The sequence below is a fragment of the Saccopteryx bilineata genome, chromosome 5, assembly GCF_036850765.1.
Source record: "Saccopteryx bilineata isolate mSacBil1 chromosome 5, mSacBil1_pri_phased_curated, whole genome shotgun sequence".
Taxonomy (NCBI): Eukaryota; Metazoa; Chordata; class Mammalia; order Chiroptera; family Emballonuridae; genus Saccopteryx; species Saccopteryx bilineata.
Window position 1 is genome coordinate 214,950,912 of NC_089494.1, and position 20,829 is coordinate 214,971,740.

A 20,829-nucleotide genomic window follows, 5' to 3' on the forward strand; every position below is an offset into this window, starting at 1 on the left:
CAATCATCTGCTTCTCCACCTCTCTCCCTCCACTTTGTCTCTCTCTTTCTCTCTCTCTCTCTTTCTCTCTCTCTCTCTCTTTCCCTCCCATAGCAATGACTAGATTGGCTCCAGCAAGTGGGACCTGACACTGAGTATTGCTCTCACAGACTTCACATCAGGCACTAAAAATAGCTTCATTGCTGAGCAATGGAGCAAGGCTCCAGATGGGCAGAGCATCACCCCTTTGAGGGCTTACCATGTAGATCCCAGTCTGGATGCATGTGGGAGTCTGTTTCTCTTCCTCTGCTCTCACTTAATTAAAAAAAATAAAATACAAAAGAGTCTTAAGAATATAAATTAATCCAATGCCTCTAAAACTTTAGCACATAACAGAATCACCTGGAAGAATTATTCAAACACAGTTTTCTGGGCTCCAGAGTCAGAGTTTCTGATTCAGTAGTTTGGAGTGTGCACAAGAATTTGTATTTATAACAAGTTCCCTGGTGATGCAGATGATAATGGTCCACACTTCGGGGACCACTGAATAAATCCATAATGAAAACTACATGGCTCAGAGACTGAATCATCTGTTTGTCTTATACATTTTTCCCATAGAGGGAACTGTCACTGAGAGCCAAGTTATGAGACAACTGCATGATGAGCATGGAATTAGAGCATAAGAAGTTAGGTACATCATTTAAATGTTTAATGATTTCAGAATAAACACCTGAATTAGAATGATTTGGGAAGAGAATCTAAGCCAGGAGGTAAACACAGAATTAACAATGAGGAACATCAGTTTATTATGTCAAAAGTGAGAGCTTCTTATAATAAACATTTATTAAGCATCAATTCTGCCAAATATTGTGAACATACAAAAATGGATAGTGAATCCTGTCCTTGTGAAGCTGAGTCTGACATGGGCGATCAAACAAACCTAAAAATACTTACAATACAAGACATAACGAGTGTGTGACATGGGAGCAAGGCAGATGAGTCTATCATGAGAGGATAATTATATTCAATCATGGAGATCAGAGGTGGCTGCTCATAAAGATGAATTCTCAGTTGGCTGTAAAGATAAGTCAAACTACAGCCAAAACATAAGCCAAGGCACAGATGGAAGAAGGCAGTTAGCTAACAATTTTGGACTTTGCTTTGTAGGCAAAATGTCTTGAGCTGGAGGCAACATAATGTTGAATCTTACTTCAACATAACCTGTTGAAATAAGATTCAACAGATTTGTGTTCATCAATGTAAAATTAGATGATAAAGAGAAGAGACTGCATACTAAGACTATTTAGAATCTCATTACAGTGGTCCAGAAAAGAGCCAAAAAGTTAAGAGCTTGAATTAGAGAATATTACAGAAGATACAGAAATGCAGATAAAACTTCTGTCTTAGGCTCACCAAAGCAACCCTCTTCCCCAACTTATTATTTTCTCCTCCCAATCTGTTATGAGAACACAACAGAAATATTTAGTTATATCATTTGTATCATGAGATCCCATTATTTGGACTTCAAGCCAATGGACATTCTTCAATCTCTTGAAGAAGCTACTATAGATACACAACTCAGGAGACCAGTCTGAGGACAGTTACTCATAATGTTCCCACATCCACACAAAGACACTGAAATGTTTCAGCTGTGTACCCTACTCAGTGAGGGAGAAAACTGAAAGGGTGGGTCTTGAACAGAATCCCAGCTTCATTAGAGGGAAGAGAACCCAGTTATTTGTCATTACAGTCAGATGCCAAAAATGCCTTACACCCTCAGGAGGTAGGTCACTCAGGCCCTGCCAGACAGATCAGGTATGTTAGCTCAGCTCAGTCTTAGCAGAACATATGTAAAATTGCAAAAGGCTAATTTGAACAGAAATGGCATAATAGAACATAACATAGGTAGAACAATTTGAAAACTAGGATCTAAATCAATTTTGTGTGTGTTGTCTGTGTGATCGAGACAGAGAGAGGGACAGACAGGAAGGGAGAGAGATGAGAAGCATCAATTCTTTGTTTCGGCTCCTTAGTTGCTGCTCATTGATTGCTTTCTCACATGTGCCTTAACCAGGAGGCTATTATAGCAGAGTGAGTGACACTTTGCTCAAACCAGCAACCTTGGGCTCAAGCCAGTGACCATGGGGTTATGTCTATGATCTGGCAGCCAAGCTGGTGAGCCCGCGCTCAAGGCGGCGACCTCAGGGTTTTGAACCTGGGTCCTCTGCATCCCAGTCCAATGCTCTATCCACTGCACCCTTACCTGGTCAGGCTAAATCAATTTCTTTTTAAAAGCACTTACCAGCACATTTAGAAGATATTCAAAAACTCTTTAGAACATGCTCTGCAATGACAAAAACTTATTAAATTAAAAATTATTAAGTATGAAAATTATTAAATATTACATAATTCAAGTTTATTATTTTCAAAAATGTTCCTTAAGGTAAATCATAGTGCATATATAAAACTTGTTATCAAAATCAAAGTATTTCTAGTACTGTCTCTCTCTCTCTCTTTCTCTCTCTCTCTCTCTCTTTTACATTCCACCATATGAAGGGGGTCCATCTTCTCAACATGACTTAGCACTGAGAGAGAGAGAGAGAGGCAGGGAGAGACAGGAACATCGAGCTGCTGCTGTATGTGTGCCCTGACCAAGGAATCAAACTGGCAACCTCTACACTCCGGGACCATACTCCAATCAACCTAGCTATCCATCTGGGCTTAATTATTGTTGATTCTTAGAGACTGAGAGAAGAAGGGAGATAGAGGGCAGGGGGAAGGAAGCATTTGTTGTTAAACTCAGTTGTGCATTTTTTGGTTGCTTCCCATGTGTACCCTGACCAGGGATCAAACTCACAACCTTAGTACTGTCTCTTGTTTTAAAGATAATATACAAACATGTAGAAAATTTAGTGTACTCAAGAACTATAAAGGAAAAAAAATATGTGAAAAATCTCAACATTCAGATATACCCACTATTAACATTTTGATGTTTCAGGTACCTCTCTATGCAAACTGCATACATGATACATGTCCAGACATATATAATTATCTGTGAGTGGAATCAGGCTATATATGCTAGTTTATTTACATTTCTCTCAAAAACATAAAAATTAAATATATAAATATTTATAAATATACATTTATATAAATTTATAAATACACCATTTTAAATAACTAAGCAAAAATAATGTAGATGTGTGGTATTTTATATAGCCAGTCCTTTATTGACAGAGTTTTAAATTGTTACCAATTTTTCACTGTTATATTCAACATACTGCTGACCACCGTTGTTTATACACCCTTGCACATTTGCATGATTATATTTTTGGGACATGTTCTCAGAAGTAGAGTTATCAGAGTATGAGATCTATAAAATTTTAATTCTTTCTCTAGAATTTTAAAATGTTTTTTTTTGTTTTTATTGAAGATTTTGTTTTAGAAGCATTTTAGATTTATAGAAAAGTTGTAAAGATAATGTGGAGTTGTCGTATACATCACACTCAGCTTTCTCTGTTACTAACATCTTACATAAAATAATATATTTTTTACAATTAATGATCCAATGTTGATTTATTGTTATTAACCAAATTCCTTATTTTATTAAATTTTCTTACTTTTTACTTACTGAACTTTCCCCTGATCCCATCCAGAATACCACATTCCATTTAGTTGTCATGTCTCCTTAGGCTCTTGTAAACTATGACAATTCTTCAGATTTTCCTGGTTTTTGATAACCTTAACAGTTTTGAGGCATACTGACCAGGTATTTTATAGAATGTCTCACATTTGGGTTTTTCTGATGTTTTTCTCATGGTTAGACTTGGGGTTATGGGTTTGGGGGAGGAAGACCACAGAGGAAATGGGTCATTTACATTCCACCATATGAAGGGGGTCCATCTTCTCAACATGACTTAGCACTGTTGACCTTGATCACCTGTCTGTCTGTTTCTACATTGTTACTCTCTCCCTTTTCCACATTCTACTCTTTGGAAGAAAAACCCTATGTGTGGCCACACAATATGAATAAAGGAGTGGAGAGTTATGATTTAAATACTTGAAGAGTGTTTAAAATTCTATTGGTCTATTTCCCCATGTATTTCTTTGCTCAAGCACTTTTATATCAATACAGTGTAGTCTATACATTTTTAACATTTATCTTTATTTCTAGATTACACTCCAGAAGGGCCCCGATTTACATTCTCACAAGTAATATAAAAGTATACATAAGTGTGCTTATTTCCCAACCACACATTGTAAATCTTTTTAATTGTTACCAATATGTAAAAAGTCATATTTCATTATTTTGGTTTGCACTTCTTTGATTACTAGTAAGATTTAATCTACCTGAATATATATATTAATAGGTCATTTTTATGATTTTTTATTTTTTTAATTTCTTGGTCATGACCATGCCAATTTTCTTATTGGAAGAAGATTTGTCTTATTTATATAATCTTCAGGAAAAAAAAATTTCTTATCACAATTTTAAAATTTACCTGTCATTGATGTTACATATATTCAATACTTCTCTATACGTGACTTGAGTTTTAGCCTTGTTTAAAGTGTACTTATTTTTATGTCCATTTGATTTAATATTTTTATTTAGCCAAATTTATCAATCTTTCTTAAGATTTCTTACTTTTGCACAAAGTTAAAAGTATCTTTTTCCACTTCAAATATTCTAACACAGTGGTCGGCAAACTCATTAGTCAACAGAGCCAAATATCAACAATACAACGATTGAAATATCTTTTGAGAGCCAAATTTTTTAAACTTAAACTATATCGGTAGGTACATTCCTTATTGAGGTAGTGCCCGCACGTGGTATTTTGTGGAAGAGCCACAATCAAGGGGCCAAAGAGCCACATGTGGCTCGCAAGCCACAGTTTGCCAACCAGGGTTCTAATATGTTCACTCACATTTTCTTTTTGTACTTTTATTATTTAAGTTTTTATAACTTTATGTTTCAATTTATTATAGTAAGGTAGATATTCAGATTTTTCCCAAGAAATAGCTAGGTAATGGTACCAAAACTATATGTTAAATAGTGAAATTGATTTATTTGTCATGCCACCTTTATCATATGCTAAATTTTTCCTTTCCTTTTTTCTGTACTCTACTCTCTTTCACTGATTAATCTTGCCTGCTTCTGTACCAAACTATTCAGAGTATTGTAGCTTTATAATATATTTAAATGCCTGGCAGAGCAAGCTTTCCCTTTAAATCTTTTTTATGTGTAATTTTCCTAATATTATATATTTATCCTTCAGCAAAAACACTTTGAACATTTAAAACATTAAATGAATACTTTAATATAGTGCTTTATAGTTTATACAGCACTTTCATATATAGTATCTAACCTTCAATTCATAACAGCCATATGAATTACTAAATCATCTGTAAGACAGGTAAACAAAGATGAGATTAAGAAATGTCAAAGGCCATTCAACTGGAAAATGATAGAGCCAGAATTCAAACCAAGGTCTCCTGACCACAAATCCAAGAATCATACTATTTCCCAATGGTAACATAAATGTCATTATTATCCTTGTCCCATAAACAACATTGTTATATTTAATAAGCTGTGAAATAGTCCTAGAACCTTATATTATTTTAAGCAATTCACTTCTCTTTTCTGGTTCTCAGTTTACTCAGTAAAATAAAATTGCTGGGCTAAATGGTTTTTAAATTACTTTCTAACTCAGATTGTCTATGATTTTCTGATTTCCATGAGTGATATTTCTGCCACTCATTCACCTGTTTTTTCTTATCCTACCTTTCTGTCCCCTCCCCTGTGTCTTTAACAGACTCATCCTCCTCTACACTGCCATTAAATGTTGAAATTCCCCAAGGCTTTGACCTCTACTTTCTCTCCTTTGACACTGTTTCTATCTCTAGATGATCTCATCCATGACCATGACTTCCACCCAAATTTATATAATAATGACGCACTCCCTCACCAGCCTAGACTTTTTTTTGTACTTCAGACCTTTTCACCCAATTGCTAGCTTGATATCTCTACTTGACTGTTTTTAAAAATCTCAAATACATTATGCCCCAAAATCAAATCCATTCTTTTCACACCATCCTAGCTTTCTTCCAAAAATTCTATCACTATTAATAATAATAACCATTTATTCAGCTTTTTAAACAAAAAAATCTAGAATTTATCCTTGACATATTGCTGTTATTCCAAATATTAAATTCATTACCAAGACTTGTAGGTTTTATCCCCCATATTTCCCTCACATCCATTCATTTCTTTTCATCTGTGTTACTACCATGCCCATCCAAGCCATCATCTCTACTCTAGAATACCAAAATAGCACCATAACTAATTTATATTATTTCTTCCCTAAAATTGATTATCCATATACAGTTAGGAATACAGTTCTCAAATTGCAAATATGATTATATTTTCCTCTTGTCTAAAACACTTCAGTGACTTTCCATTGTTCTGGTAAAGACCAAATGTTGCATAGTCTGGCCTTTCCTATCACCCTAGCCCCTTTGCTCTCTATGTTACATGCTTGCCCTGGCCTTCTTTTATTTCCTAAATACAACTTGTTTGCTCACACTGCAGGACTTCGCATTTGCCATTCACTCCATCTGTGAGGTTTTCCTTCCTCTTTATCCAGAGTTTTCCTAACTCTGATTCTTCCTGGAGGTATCAGTTCCACAAGCATTTCCTCTAAGAAGCTTCTCTAAGCTCAGTGATTAGATCTAATTCCTCTACTATAATGCTACACTTATCAAAGTTATCTTACTTAAATGTAAATAATAATTTGATTCATCACTGTCTCACCCCCCCATTAGATTTAAGATAGCAAGGATTGCTTATTTTCTCTCACCACTGTACCCCAGTACTTCATACAAGGGGTACGGAATGCAAGAAGCACTCAATAACTATTGTTGAATGAGTGAAAAGTGAATGAGGCCTTTTAGAAATAATGGAAGTACCAGTTTGCAAAATGCAAGTATCAAAAATGTAAATACATACTGATTAAATGAACCTCTCTAAATAAAAAAAGAGATTTCAATCAGGATTCATCCTGGGATCAGCTGAACCATTGAATAGATTCTGCAAACAATTTTTCCCTAAAATATACCTAATGGCATTCCCATAAACAAACTCGTACACAGAAAGAGGAAGAAATCAATATCAATTTGAAATTCACTTATCATATCACTTGTAATTTCAGGGCTTTTTAGTAAAATTTATTTCAGGCACTTCCATTTGACAGTCATTGATTGTTGCCTGATGCCTAAAAGAAAATTTGGCACCTCCTTGACATTTAAACATTTGCTGAATGAATACATAAATGATGTATTCTATCTGTTGATTTTTCTGCTAAGTCCAAGGCACATGAAATAAAGATCTTGCTGCCTGGGTGGAGCTCCCAGTGCCCTCCAAAATAAGGGTGTTCATCCCAGGAAGGGATTCACAACAATTAATTGGAGTGATATAACCAAGTATTCAAATGACACTCTCCAGGTATTTTTCTCTTAGTAGTATTTAAAAAAACAACAGGAAAAAGGAAACTTAGCTTTGTTACTATTTCACAAACGCATCCACACTGGCAACTCATTTGGTTTTATGGGTGAAGATGTCTTAGTGAAGAGGGGGAGGGTAACGGAGGGGGAGGGTAACAACAGAAGAACTGACTGGGCTTCAGCACACATTGACCTGCTCTCAGTAGATTTCCATGGTCTGCACTTTCCACTGGATTTAAAACCTATATTACCTAGTTCTCAAAGAAAACTAAACCTCCACTAAATTGATCAATAACCAATAAACCTTTCCAAAATTAAGATCAATAAGAATTCTACAAAACACAAATTTAAAAACCTGCAATGTAAAGATAACCCTAATATGCAAGCACAATGATAAACAAGTAAATGAACGGTAACGTAATGTCAGAACTGACACTCTTCTCCTGACTGGAGCCGTATTACCAGGTGAAGCAATATCTTAGGTAAGCAATATGCTTCCTAGGTGGTATTTAAAAAGAAACATGAATTGTTTTGATAAAAAAAATACTCTCATTATTCTTTAAAGTGTTCAAGGTTTCGCTAGAAAAAAAATTTTATTTTGTCAAACAGCTGGTTGGTCTGATATGTGCCTATAGGAATAGATATTGAAAAAGTAAGATACAATATGGTGCAATAGAGATTGCATAAGCTTTACAAAGTCAAGAACTGGCTTCAAAACCTGACTCAGTGTAACATTTAGCATGCTACTGAATGCCCCTGCCTTCACCTTTTCCTGTCCACCTCCATCATGGTGCAATCTCACACACACTACAAGCAAATGGAATCCACTCTGTATTAGGAAACCTTACTGCTTCTGGTCCTGCAACTCGTTGGAACTGTTCCAGTCCCAGAACCACTCCTAGTTCATTGTAAAACTAAGCTTTATACCTCAAGAGGCCCATTCTTGCTGGGATTGAGCAATGATTCAGGGAGACAACTAAGGTTAGGTCAGGAAATTAGCAGATGATTCTAAAAATAACCTCTGATGTTTAGTCATTCTTCAGAAATATCAAGGGAAAGATTGCCCTTTGCTTCCTTCCCCCTTCTCTTCAAGATCTCCATTGCTACTTATGTTAATATGGTTTTAATCTTCTAAAAACAGTTGTTAAAGGGTTATACAATGTAAATTGTATCAGCAGACTTCCTTAATGTTGGTTTGGTTTCTGCCCCAACCTCCTAGTAACAGCCAACAAATCACATAACATAGCATCTTATTGAGCAGAGGATCCAGTGTGTTTAGAATGACTTTGAGTGAAGACGCATCCTGTCCACTATTATCTTTGTGTAATAAATAAAGAAATAGGCCTGCATCAAAAATTTACATAACCTGCCTAAATCAATCCCATGTATTCTGAAATGGAATAGAACTAAACTGAGCTGAAATAGTAACTCAAGCCCCTATTTCTTATTTATATAAGTCTTATATTGCAAGGTTTGGGAGCAAGGACCAAGGAGAAGAAGAACTGTAATTACAGAGATGTTTCCCCCCACCCTTTCTTTCTACAGATAACTACAACATTCAAAGAATCAAATTTAAGAAGTCAATTCATCAGAGCTCATGTTGTCAAACTGAGGTGAGTGGAACTATATAAAAAAATATGTAAGCTTGGCTGCAATTTGGCTCATTTGACTTGTGTTCACAGTATGGATAATGATTGAAATGTTCACACAACTTATTGCAATATTATAAAAATAGTATCATGGGCAGCTTAAAAAACAATGCCAAAACAAAAACAAACATGCTGGATATGACCTATCTACCTTCTAACGTAAATAACCATATTTAATTCTTGGTAGGAAAAGGAGGAGTGTGGAGAGAGATTTCAGTGAAGGTATAGTAATAGGGTTATTCTCTTGTATAAATCCAACCAATACCATCCACAAGGCAGTCTATGTAAACGGTGCCCCCTGGAGTTGTGCAGTGCTGTGGTCCTGGGCGTATGCATCCAAGATAAGAACACTATAACCAACATCAAAAGTGACTGAGATTTTCTCTGCTTGGAATGCTATAATATTATATAAAAGCTGCTGTGGAAAATCCAAGCATGTCTGTCATGAATTAAAAATAGAGGGAGTAGCAGCATGCATGCTAGCTTTTGCCCTTCCTGCCTTAGTTGAATATGTACCTATTCACATGATGTGATAAGACAAGCACTCAAATAAAATAGTCACCCTTAACTGACCCTACCACAAATACCACAAATGCCCACATTGCTCAATCCTTCAATATACAAAAGCCCTTTGAAAGAAAGAATTGTTTAACTCTTTCTCAAATATTCACAATGAGAAAATTAATTTTTCTTATTCTCTGTAGAGTTACCTAATAAGTACCCCGGAGAACAGAGCTCTGGTCACATAAGTTTTGTTGAGGGGTTAAAGGAATAGGAAGAATTCATTTACTTTAGTGCCTTCTTGTGAAAGTCTCTGAACTAGCTGCTAGCTTTCAAAACATGGAGGACTGAATGAGCTACCTGTATTTTCTCTCCTTTTATTCACTTACCCCTTACAGCTTAATTCCCTGCAGTTCCATTTCTGACCTCACCACCAAAGGCTAATTGCTCTTGCTAAGTTCTACAATGACATCTAAATCACAAACTCCAAATAAAGCATATTCATCCTCTGTTCGGATTTCCCAACAGTGTGTGGCACTGTTATACTTTCAATGCTCCTTGATATAGTACCATCTTGTGGTTTCTATCAACCTACACATCCCCAATTTTCCTTTTACTTCTCCACTTATTCCATTTTCTTTGCAAGTTCTCATTCCTTCTCTGCATGTTCCTCACGTGTTGTTGAATATATCAGGCTGTGCTATAAGCCTCTCATCTTCTCAGATTTCATTCTCTCCATTCAGTGGGTTCATTGCCACCTGTAAACTGATTATTCTCAAAGTTTTATCTCTGGGCCAGAACTCTTTTCTCATCTCTAGACATAAATATACACAGCCATATATTTGATGTCATCATATCTATTATTTTGCACAATAATTCAATTTTAATTTGTCCAGACCTGAACCTATCATCTCTCCTCCATCAAATGCTACTCTTCCAGTGTTCCTTACCTCTGTTAATGCCAAAACCTTCAACCTAATTGCTCAAGAATGAAATATGAGAGTCATCCTTAATTCTTGTTTTTCCTCAACCCATATTATATATGTATCAAAGATATATGTATTCTTGATAATAGAATAATATATATGTATTTGTACATATGTATCTCCTTGAGACATTTTAATTTATATATATATGTATAAAAAGGTTTACTAAACCTTTCTTTATCTGACTTCCTCCTTCCTTCCTTCAGGAAGAAGAATGAAATCTTTTACTTCCTTCCATTCTGTTCTTTACTTACTACTGGGCTTCTTTCATTCTTCACTAGAAGCTTCACTTAATAGCATCACATAAGCTATTCCCTCTGCCTGAAATACACAAATAACGGCTCCAACAAGGGGTTAATATTCAAAACATATAAAGAACTCACAAAGCTCAACAACAAACAGGCAAATAATTCAATTAAAAATGGGAGAGGACTTGAACAAACACTTCTCTCATGAACACATACAACAACAAATAGATATATGAAAGTATGCTCATCTTCACTAGCTATTAAATAAATGCAAATCAAAATTACAAGGAGATACCACCTCACACCTGTTAGATTGGCTGTTATCAACAAGTCAGGTAATAAGTGTTGGAGAGATTGTGGAGAAAAAAAAAACCTCCCTCAGTGCTGGTGGGAATGTAAACTGGTATAGCCACTAATGGAAGATAGTATGGCAGTTTCTCAAAAAATTAAGAACAAAATTGCCATATGACCCAGCAATCCCTCTACTGGGAAATCTACCTAAAAAACTTGAAAACATTGGTACACAAAGATACATGCACTTCTAAGTTCATCGCAGCATTATTCATGCTGGGTGGCCAAGAAATGGAAGCAACCAATGTATCCCTCAGTAGAGGACTGGATAAAGATGTGGTATATATATATACAATGGAATACTACTCAGCCATAAGAAATGATGAAATATTGTCATTTGTGACATCAGAAATGGGCCTTGAGAATATTATGCTGTGCAAAATAAGTAAATCAGAAAAATCTAAGAAATATAGGATTCCACACATAGGTGAAATATAAAACTGAGACTCATGGACATAGACAACAGTGATGTTGTTACTAGAGGAAAGGGATGAGGGAAAGAAGAGTAAAGAGGACCAAATATACAGTGATGGAAAATGATTTGACTTTGAGTGATGGGTGCACCATGCAATGAACCACTCATATGCTATAGAGATGTTTACCTGAAACCTGAGTTTCTATGAACTAATGTCACCCCATTAAATTTAATTTCTAAATAAATAAATTTGTAAAGAAATAATAATAGCTAATACATATAGTGCATTATATATATTATACTTATAGTATACATGTACACTATTTATTATTCACCAAAGTTTTGCATATATTAATTCATCTTTATAATAACCTATTTTAATATGAGGACACTTAGATACAGAAAGATTAAGAAATAAATAGCTTACACAGTGTCAAGAAGTAAATTGCAAAGTGGTATTCAAACTCTGGCATTCTAACCTCAAAGCCAGGTACAGTTTACTATGCAATGAGATAAAATATTTGTGGAATAGCATTGTGACATATCATTACATATGCAAACATTGTTATGTAATTCTCTTATCAAGTTAAATACCACAAGTAAATTTTTTAATGTTCAGTCAAAAGGAGTATATAAATAGAAGAACAGATTATCATAATTATCCACTTAAAAATGTTTTATGGTTTTCAGGCAACAGGGCAGTGGTGTGATAGCAGATACTGTTATGAAGTTTAAATTCCCTAGAGGCATGAACGGAGCATCGATGAAAAGCAGCATTGAGTTTGTTTTACGTCAAATGAGGAATAGGTTTGGAAACTTGGAAATAAACCCCTCAACTGAGATAACACGCAAGTATCATTTTTACGTACCATTTTATTTCAATATATCCCTCAATGTAACTTGTTATAATTCACATTTTAACTTAATGAGAAACTGACCTTTTTTTTCCTTGGAATTAAACTTTTTAAAAACAATATATTATAAAGCTAGATACAATATGTAGCTCTCTAATATAAACATTTTAAAGCTTAAAGAACCATTTAGCATTTATATAGTAAATTTTATTTGCTAAAAGTTCTTTATTAATTTTCCCTTATAAAGGATGTTGTCATCAGATGTTCAATTTGTAAGTATGTTGCAGGAATAGTGAATAGCTTCTCAAAGTCAAAGAACAATTTATATAATGATTACCTCACCCAGAACAGCATGGAGCTCCATCAAGTGTCTGGTAAATACTTGAAGAATAAAAAAGAAAACTAGGAGATTTAATAATATCCCTATCTTCTCCCTGAAAAAAATATCTACTTCCACCTTTCTTGAATCTATATCCATTTTCTTCCATCCTTGTTGCTACCACTCTGGTCCGAGATATCATTTCTTATTTGAACTTCTGCATTAGATTCCACCGTGCTCTTCTTATATATTTTCTTGGCCTCTTACAATCCACTTTCCACATATTGATTAAGGAAATATTCTACATTACAGCTATGATCTTGCTTGAAAGCCTTCTATATCTTTCCAATCACACAGACACATACACACACACACACGTAAGAGGAATGCTACATTATATGATTTTCCCAGGACAGTCTCAATTTATGCCAATTGTCTCATGAACCATGATCAATATAGCTTCCTAAGAGTCCTGATTTGGACAATCAATGATATGGCCATCTCAGCTAAAGCACCACATGATATGGTTTGTACTTACCCTTTCAGTCTCATATGGTACCACTCTCTTCTTCATTCACTATAATCTGGCCACATTTTCATTTTCTTCAATTGCCAAGCTCCTTTGTTCCTGCCTCAGGGCCTTTGCATACATTGTTCCAATTTGTTCTAGCACTTCCGAGATTACCAGTGAGCATCTATCAGGTCTCATCAGAATTATTACTTTCTAATGTAAGCCTTTTCTAACTTCCATTACTCAATTATTTACACCTGTCATAGACTCCTTCATTTGTCTTCATAATATATATCACAAAAGAAACTATAAAATTATTTGTGTGATATTTGTACTATTTGTCTTTGCCTTATTCTGTAAGCTTCCTAAAGGCAAGAACCAGTCTGTCTTGTTATCCTAAAAGAAAAAAATTACTTAATATTTACATAGAATTTCAGGGCACTTCTCTAACTCTGTCATATGTAAATAGCTTAGTAAACCATGATTCCCTCATAATAAGATTAGAGGATTTTGTTGGCTTCCACACCGGACTGGTACTCAGTCTGATTAGTTACCAACAGAAAGGAAAGCAAGTTGAAATCTTTTGGTGAACAATGACTGCCCCAGGATCACAAAGTTTTCTCCCCAGGCACTCCAAATCCTCCCACCCCTACCGTAGATTCCCAGCTCCTCTGTCAGCAGCTAAATAGTTAATGATTAGCACAAGGACCTCCAAGACACTCCTCCATTCCATAGCTGGTTGTGTCTTTGCTGACTGGCTGACACTCATACATTACAATTGTTTAATCCTCACAACAACCATGTCTTATAGATACTTTTCTTGTTTTCACTCAGAAAAGCTAGATATTGGCCCGGGGTCACAGAATCATCAGGTAGGAGAGTCAGGATTTGAAGTCAAGTCTCCCTTGTTCAAAGGAGGAAAAGTAGTGGTCAGCTCTTTTTATCTCCTGCCTCCAGAAGGATTTTTTTTTAGCTCCTCTAACACTTACAAAGCAGATGTTATACCCAAACCCTGTGAAACTTCTGGCAGCCAATAAATTTGCATAAATTAATTTTAGAGAGTATGATAACCTAAGAAGTTTAGATGTATCTTATCGGAAATAAGAAGCTTATTTCTCATTAAATAATTTAAGCAGAGAAATATATCATCTGACATATTTTTAGAAAAGTCAGTCTAGTAAAGTAGAAGTGGATGCATGGAAAGGTACCAAGTGGAGGCAGTTTGATGGTCTTTGTAAGATGATAAAAGCAAGAACAGAAGTAGTGGCCAAAAGGATGGAGAGGATGTGGCTAATAATACAAAGGATAATTAGAGGCTAGAAGGTACAAAATCTGGAAACCAGTAAGATGTGAAAGTGACAAGAAATAAAGAGTTAAATGACCATTTCAGATGTCTAACTACTAGTGGAAGTGGTTTCATTACTAAATGAGGAGCTTAGGAAACTGTATTCAGTAGCCCTCTGAGTGTTTCTGTTTATGGTTGCCTGAGGGCTATACTTCAAGAAATTAAAATAAAATGATATACAATCCTTAATGTATTCATCTTACTTTCACTCTTTTTTTTTGACACCAGAAATTACTGACCAGGATACAGTAAATATTTTTACTCAAGGTAAGTTTTAAAATTATTTTATAAATATGTTTACCAGAATATAAGTAGTAAATGGTCAAGTCATTTGTGCCCTTTGCCAAGGTAGTATCTATTGAAGTGATATCTTTATATTTACTTCACCCATATGGGTTGTTGTTGAGATAAGACATTGTTGATCCTATTGCCCAGGAAATGATATTCAGGGTTTCCCCTTCTTTTAGAGGAAAGAAGAGGTAGCAATGGCATTCCACCCAACCTGTGTCAAGTGTAATCTCATGAAAATTTCTTGGCAGCTTTGGGAAGCTTTTCCTGCCCTGGTTTTATGGTGGCATTTCTGTAGACTTATAAATTATGTTTGCTGACATCATTTACATGGCTTCTCCTAACCACCAGAATAGTTTGCTTTGTTGTGGATTTATATTTATTATAAATAATAATTTTTAAAAATTATAAAAAGTGTTGTCAGTTTTATGTCAAGAACCTTAAAAAACAGTCACTGCTTTCCAATATCATTCCGTATACTCTCAGGCTAGGACAGAACTATAATCAGTAGAAAACAGCAGTTTACTTCTCTGTGGATAAAAGGTAGTTATAAAGAAGTTTAATGTACCTAGATAGCTGACCTATTTCAGATACTTAAGTGATATTACAAGATAATGCTACCTCTGTGAATGTTTTTCAACTTCATTATATATTTAATTCATGCTTCTTTTTAAAGAAAATGTGCTTAAGTAAATTACTAGAGGATCTTGCTGGAGGATGCAGCAAAGGAACTTATTTTCCATGTATATTCTTAATGGAGGTCTGGGCCTTCTCTGTCTGGGAAGTCTGTTAAGAAAAACAATGCCGGCCCTGGCCGGTTGGCTCAGCAGTAGAGCGTCGGCCTGGCATGCGGGGGACCCGGGTTCGATTCCCGGCCAGGGCACATAGGAGAAGCGCCCATTTGCTTCTCCCTCCCCCCCCCTTCCTTCCTCTCTGTCTCTCTCTTCCCCTCCCACAGCCAAGGCTCCATTGGAGCAAAGATGGCCCCGGCGCTGGGGATGGCTCCTTGGCCTCTGCCCCAGGCACTAGAGTGGCTCTGGTCGTGGCAGAGCGACGCCCCGGAGGGGCAGAGCGTCGCCCCCTGGTGGGCGTGCCGGGTGGATCCCGGTGGGGCGCATGCGGGAGTCTGTCTGACTGTCTCTCTCCGTTTCCAGCTTCAGAAAAATACAAAAAAAAAAAAAAAAGAAAAGAAAAAAAAAGAAAGAAAAACAATGCCTTTGGATGGTTGTTATATTGAAGCAGTGTCACGACTTTGGAGTCAGTCCAACAATAGAAAATGTTGTTGATAATTTACCTCTAATTTCTTAGTAATAGACTAAGAAATAAATGGTGGGAATGGGAGTTAAGGGGAACAGCGATCAGCCCCTCTCTGCCCATTTCTGCTTTGACCATTGGAGTGTCATGGGCTCTCCTAAAATGTTATTTTCAACTCATTTTTTTAGCTTAATTTTTTATTACAGTTTATAGTCAATATTATTTTGTATTAGTTTCGGCTAAAGATGTTTAAATAACCGTGTGTGTGTGTGTGTGTGTGTGTGTGTCTGTGTGTCAAGAACACTTAATATCCTGTTACTCTCAAGATAATGCTGTGGATCTAAAGCAATTCCTTGAAAGTTTCTTCTCAAGTAATTCCTTGAAGGTTTCTGAGAGTAGATTTTAAGCATCTCACCACACACATGCACATACACACCCACATACACACAAATGTTAACTATGTGAAGTGATGGCTATGTTGATCATCTTGATTTTGGTCATCATTCAACAATGTATATATATATATATATCAACTCATCACATTGTACCCTTTAAACATATACAATTATACTTATCAATTATTCCTCAATAAAGTGAGGGGAAATGTAGTTTCTGATTTGTTCTGTAGTGTGGGTCAGAGAGCCAATATTTTTCTTTCAGCTTTGAGGTATAATTGACAAAAAAACCATTATAAGATGAATGTAAGGTATACAATGCCATGCACACACACACACAGAAGTGAAAAGATTCCCCTATCTCGTCAATTAACACATCCATCATCTCATATATTTACCCTTCCTCTCATTTTTTTTTGTGTGTGTAAGAACATTTAAGATCTACTCTTTTAGAAAATTTCAATTATACAATACAATGTTATCAACTATAGTCACCATGTTATACATTAGATCCTCAGACCATATTCACCTTATAGCTGAAAGCTTATACCTTTTTACCAACTTGCCTTATTTGTACCACCCTCTAGCCCCTGACAACTACTTCCTACTCTCTTTCTCAGAGTTTGACTTTATTTTTTAAGATTCCACATGTGAGTCATTGTTTTTGCCTGGCTTACTGCACTTAAAACAATATGTTCAAGGTTCATCAAAGTTGTTGCTAATGAGAGAATTTCCTTCTTTTTAAGGCTAAATACTATGTTGCGTGTGTGTGTGTGTGTGTGTGTGTGTGTGTGTGTGTGTGTTATTTTCTTGATCCATTCACCCACTGACAGACATTTAGGTTGTTTCCACACAGCGTCAACGTTTTTTATAGCTCCGAGGAATGCCCAGAGTGCCGGTTACAGACCACACTCTGAGTAGCGAGGCTATAGAGAAGATGGAAATTACCTAGTGAACCTGTGGCCTGAGCTGATATAGTCAACTCTGTCCCATCTTAACCCCCAACTCATAAGGAATTCCAGATTCTGAAACTGTTCCAGAATTTGAAACCACATGCCAATCAAGTTTAGAAACATTCTCTAAAATTCAGTTTATAGGCAACAGTAGTCATGTAAGTACCCGAAAAGTATAACATACTGATCATGCTTTTAGAAAGGCTTAGCATGTCCTGGGAAAGAATACATAAAGGACAGAATACGTAAAAGCCATAAATGATGGAGAGACTCTTGCAACATTTCCCCAAAGTAAATGAATTATGATATTCTCAGCACATTAACCCCCTTTTCTCTTTAGAATGTGGGGCCGGTCCGGATCTAATGACATTGTCTGAAGATAGAATCGTGGGAGGTATTACGGCTCAGGAAGGAGACTGGCCATGGCAAGTCAGTCTACAATTGGAAGGTGTTCACCACTGTGGAGGCGCCCTGATCAGTAACTCATGGATCCTGACAGCAGCTCATTGCTTCAGAAAGTGAGACCACAGCTGCCTATCCATCCAGAACAACTAGGAGAGACATACACATGAGGACCCCACTCATACCCCCAGGGCTGATTATAATTAGACTGAGTCAGAAATAATTCAATGCAAAAAAAATGAGTATTTTCTTTCTATTCATGATAGCAAAAATATTTTTTCACCTTCAGCTTGCTAATTTATTCCTATTTCTTTATATCAGGTATAGTATATATTCATGGTAAATTATAAACATTTATCTTTCAGAATGTGTAATTTAAATCTAAGCTACAAAAGTTGGAAAATTTATTGAACCTCCACAAGCTTCTTTTTTATTATTTTTTTAAGTTAGGGGCAAATAAGGACATTTTGTTATCTATGTCTTAGCATTATTGGTAAGATTAAATACACTAATACAAACATGTTAAATGTTAGCACAATGAATTTTCACATTATATCATATAAACTAATTGACACACTGATGGTTAATCTCAAACTGCCCTATGCCATTAATTTATTCTTTCAAAAAATTGAATGTCCACTATGAGCACAGTGTTATCTATCACAGAAGCTAATTAAACAAACACTGCCCCTACTTCAGGAGAGCCTAGATTCTAATGTTGGAAGTGGACATACACAAAAACAATGACCAATTAAAGGAAGTAACATAAATAAAACAAATTTAAACAACTTACAGAGAATTCTCCATTGGTGTGAATAAAGATTATTGCTAACATGATTAGAGTAACAAACTGCCAGTAGATAGTAGGATATATAAACTTATTCTATTGGCATAAAGAAAAAGTCTTACTGCTCATACAGAAGATCTTTAGACTTTAGTGTAACTAAAATCCAGTAAGGTATCCTAGACACAAACATTATAGAGGAATTTAAACTCAAAATGTTCACTAAGAAAAATGATATTCATCTGAACTCATGTTTCTGATCATATCTGTACTCTTTTCAAACTTTTTAATAAACCCTGTCTCAAATCCATCCTCCTTACCACACTCCCAAAGTATTCCACTTAGAGCAATTCAGACTTATTTCTCAAGCATGAACTTTGAGCTCCAACCAGATTGCATTAGTCTCTGCCCCTGGACTCTGCCTACATTTTTCCACTTAAGCACATTTGCTCAATCTGATTATTCTATTTAAAATGTTAATATTCCTTCCAAACTTCCATTTCTTCTTGTTGGATTACTGTAAAATCTTTACTATTTCTAAGAAGTTCTTTGCAGACTTGAGGGTACTACATCATACTACAACTCCTGTTACAAAAGTGTTTGTTAAATTAAGAGGGAGTAAAGTTTAACAAGACTAGTACAACAAGACTAGATTCTGAACAACTGTTTTATGAAACCCCAAACTTTTCTGAATTTTCCTTATGGCTGTGTTATAAGTCAATATATTTTTTACACAGTGATAAAATTTGAAATTTCTGACAGCAGAAATTTCTGGTATCAGGAATAATCAAATATCTGATTTAGATTAACATGTTTATTTCTGTGTCCCAGAAAATACAAGTAACAAAATTAATAAAACCATTTCAATCTTTATTGCTGCCTGAAAGGTCAAAGAATGGGAATGGAACTAATTGATTTCAATTACCCCTAAGTTTAGGAACCAGAAATGCAAATACCTGGATTTAGCTAAAACACTTAGAGTAACCAAGATTGCAATAGAAATAGTATTGGATTCTAAACTCTATTCAGATCCAATTACCAAAAGCCACGTGAAGGGTATTACCCTAAGGAAAGCCACAGTTATAAATATCACCAAAAATAAACAAAGGAATCCATGATTTTATTTTTAAAATTGTTTACTGTATATGTTGGGGTGACATTGGTTAATAAAACCACACATAATCTGCATGCTGCATTATGCACTCATTACCCAAAGTAGTTCAGTCTTTTTCTGTCCCCATTTATCCCCCTTTTCCCACTTCCGCCTTCTCCTACCCCCTTTCTCTATGGCTATCACCGTACTCTTGTCCATGTCTATGTGTCACACACACACACACAGGTTGTTTGTGGGGTTTTTTTGCTTAATCTTTTCACCTTTTTTTACACAGCCCCTCTAATCTCCCTCCCCTCTGATAGCTGTCTATGTATCTATGCTTCTGTTATTATTTTGTTAAATTATTTTTTCCATTAGAGTCCATATATAAGTGAGATCACATGGTATTTGTCTTTCTCTAACTGGCTTATTTCACTTAGCATAATGCTCTCCAGGTTTTCCCATGCTGTTGCAAAAATAACATTTCCTTCTTTATTTTATGGCCAAGTAGGATTCCATTGTGTAAATGTACCACAGTTGTTGTTTTTTATCCACTCATTTTCTGAGGACACTTGGGCTGTTTCTAAATTTTGGCTATTGTAAGTAATGCTGCAATGAACATTAGAATGCATATATCCTTTCAAATTAGTGTTTCTGGTTTCTTTGGATATATTCCCGGAAGTGTCATTGCTTGGTCAAAAGGCAGTTCCATTTTTAATTCTTCGAGGAAATTCCGTAATGCTTCCCATCGTGGCTGTACCAACTTGCATTCCCACCAACAGTGCATGAGGGCTCCCTTTTTTCTACATCCTCACCAACATTTGTTTACTGATTTACTGACAATAGCCGTTCTGACAGATGTAACATTATATCTCATTGTGATCTTTTTATTATTATTAATTTTAATGGGGTGACATTGATTAATAAGGGTACATAGATTCAGAGAAAACATCTTCAGTTTATTTTGACATTTGATTATGTTGTATACCCATCACCCAAAGTCAA

General features: G+C 35.6%; 1 protein-coding gene across 1 annotated transcript in view; it reads left to right on the forward strand.

Moving 5' to 3' along the window:
• Positions 1–20,829, forward strand: part of TMPRSS11D (transmembrane serine protease 11D) — a 56,504-nt gene that overhangs the window by 20,080 nt on the left and 15,595 nt on the right. Inside the window, exons 4-7 of the mRNA XM_066279730.1 lie at positions 9,022–9,089; positions 12,317–12,474; positions 14,884–14,922; positions 17,886–18,063. Coding sequence (XP_066135827.1) covers positions 9,022–9,089; positions 12,317–12,474; positions 14,884–14,922; positions 17,886–18,063 — 443 coding nt within the window. The remainder of the gene's footprint in view (positions 1–9,021; positions 9,090–12,316; positions 12,475–14,883; positions 14,923–17,885; positions 18,064–20,829) is intronic.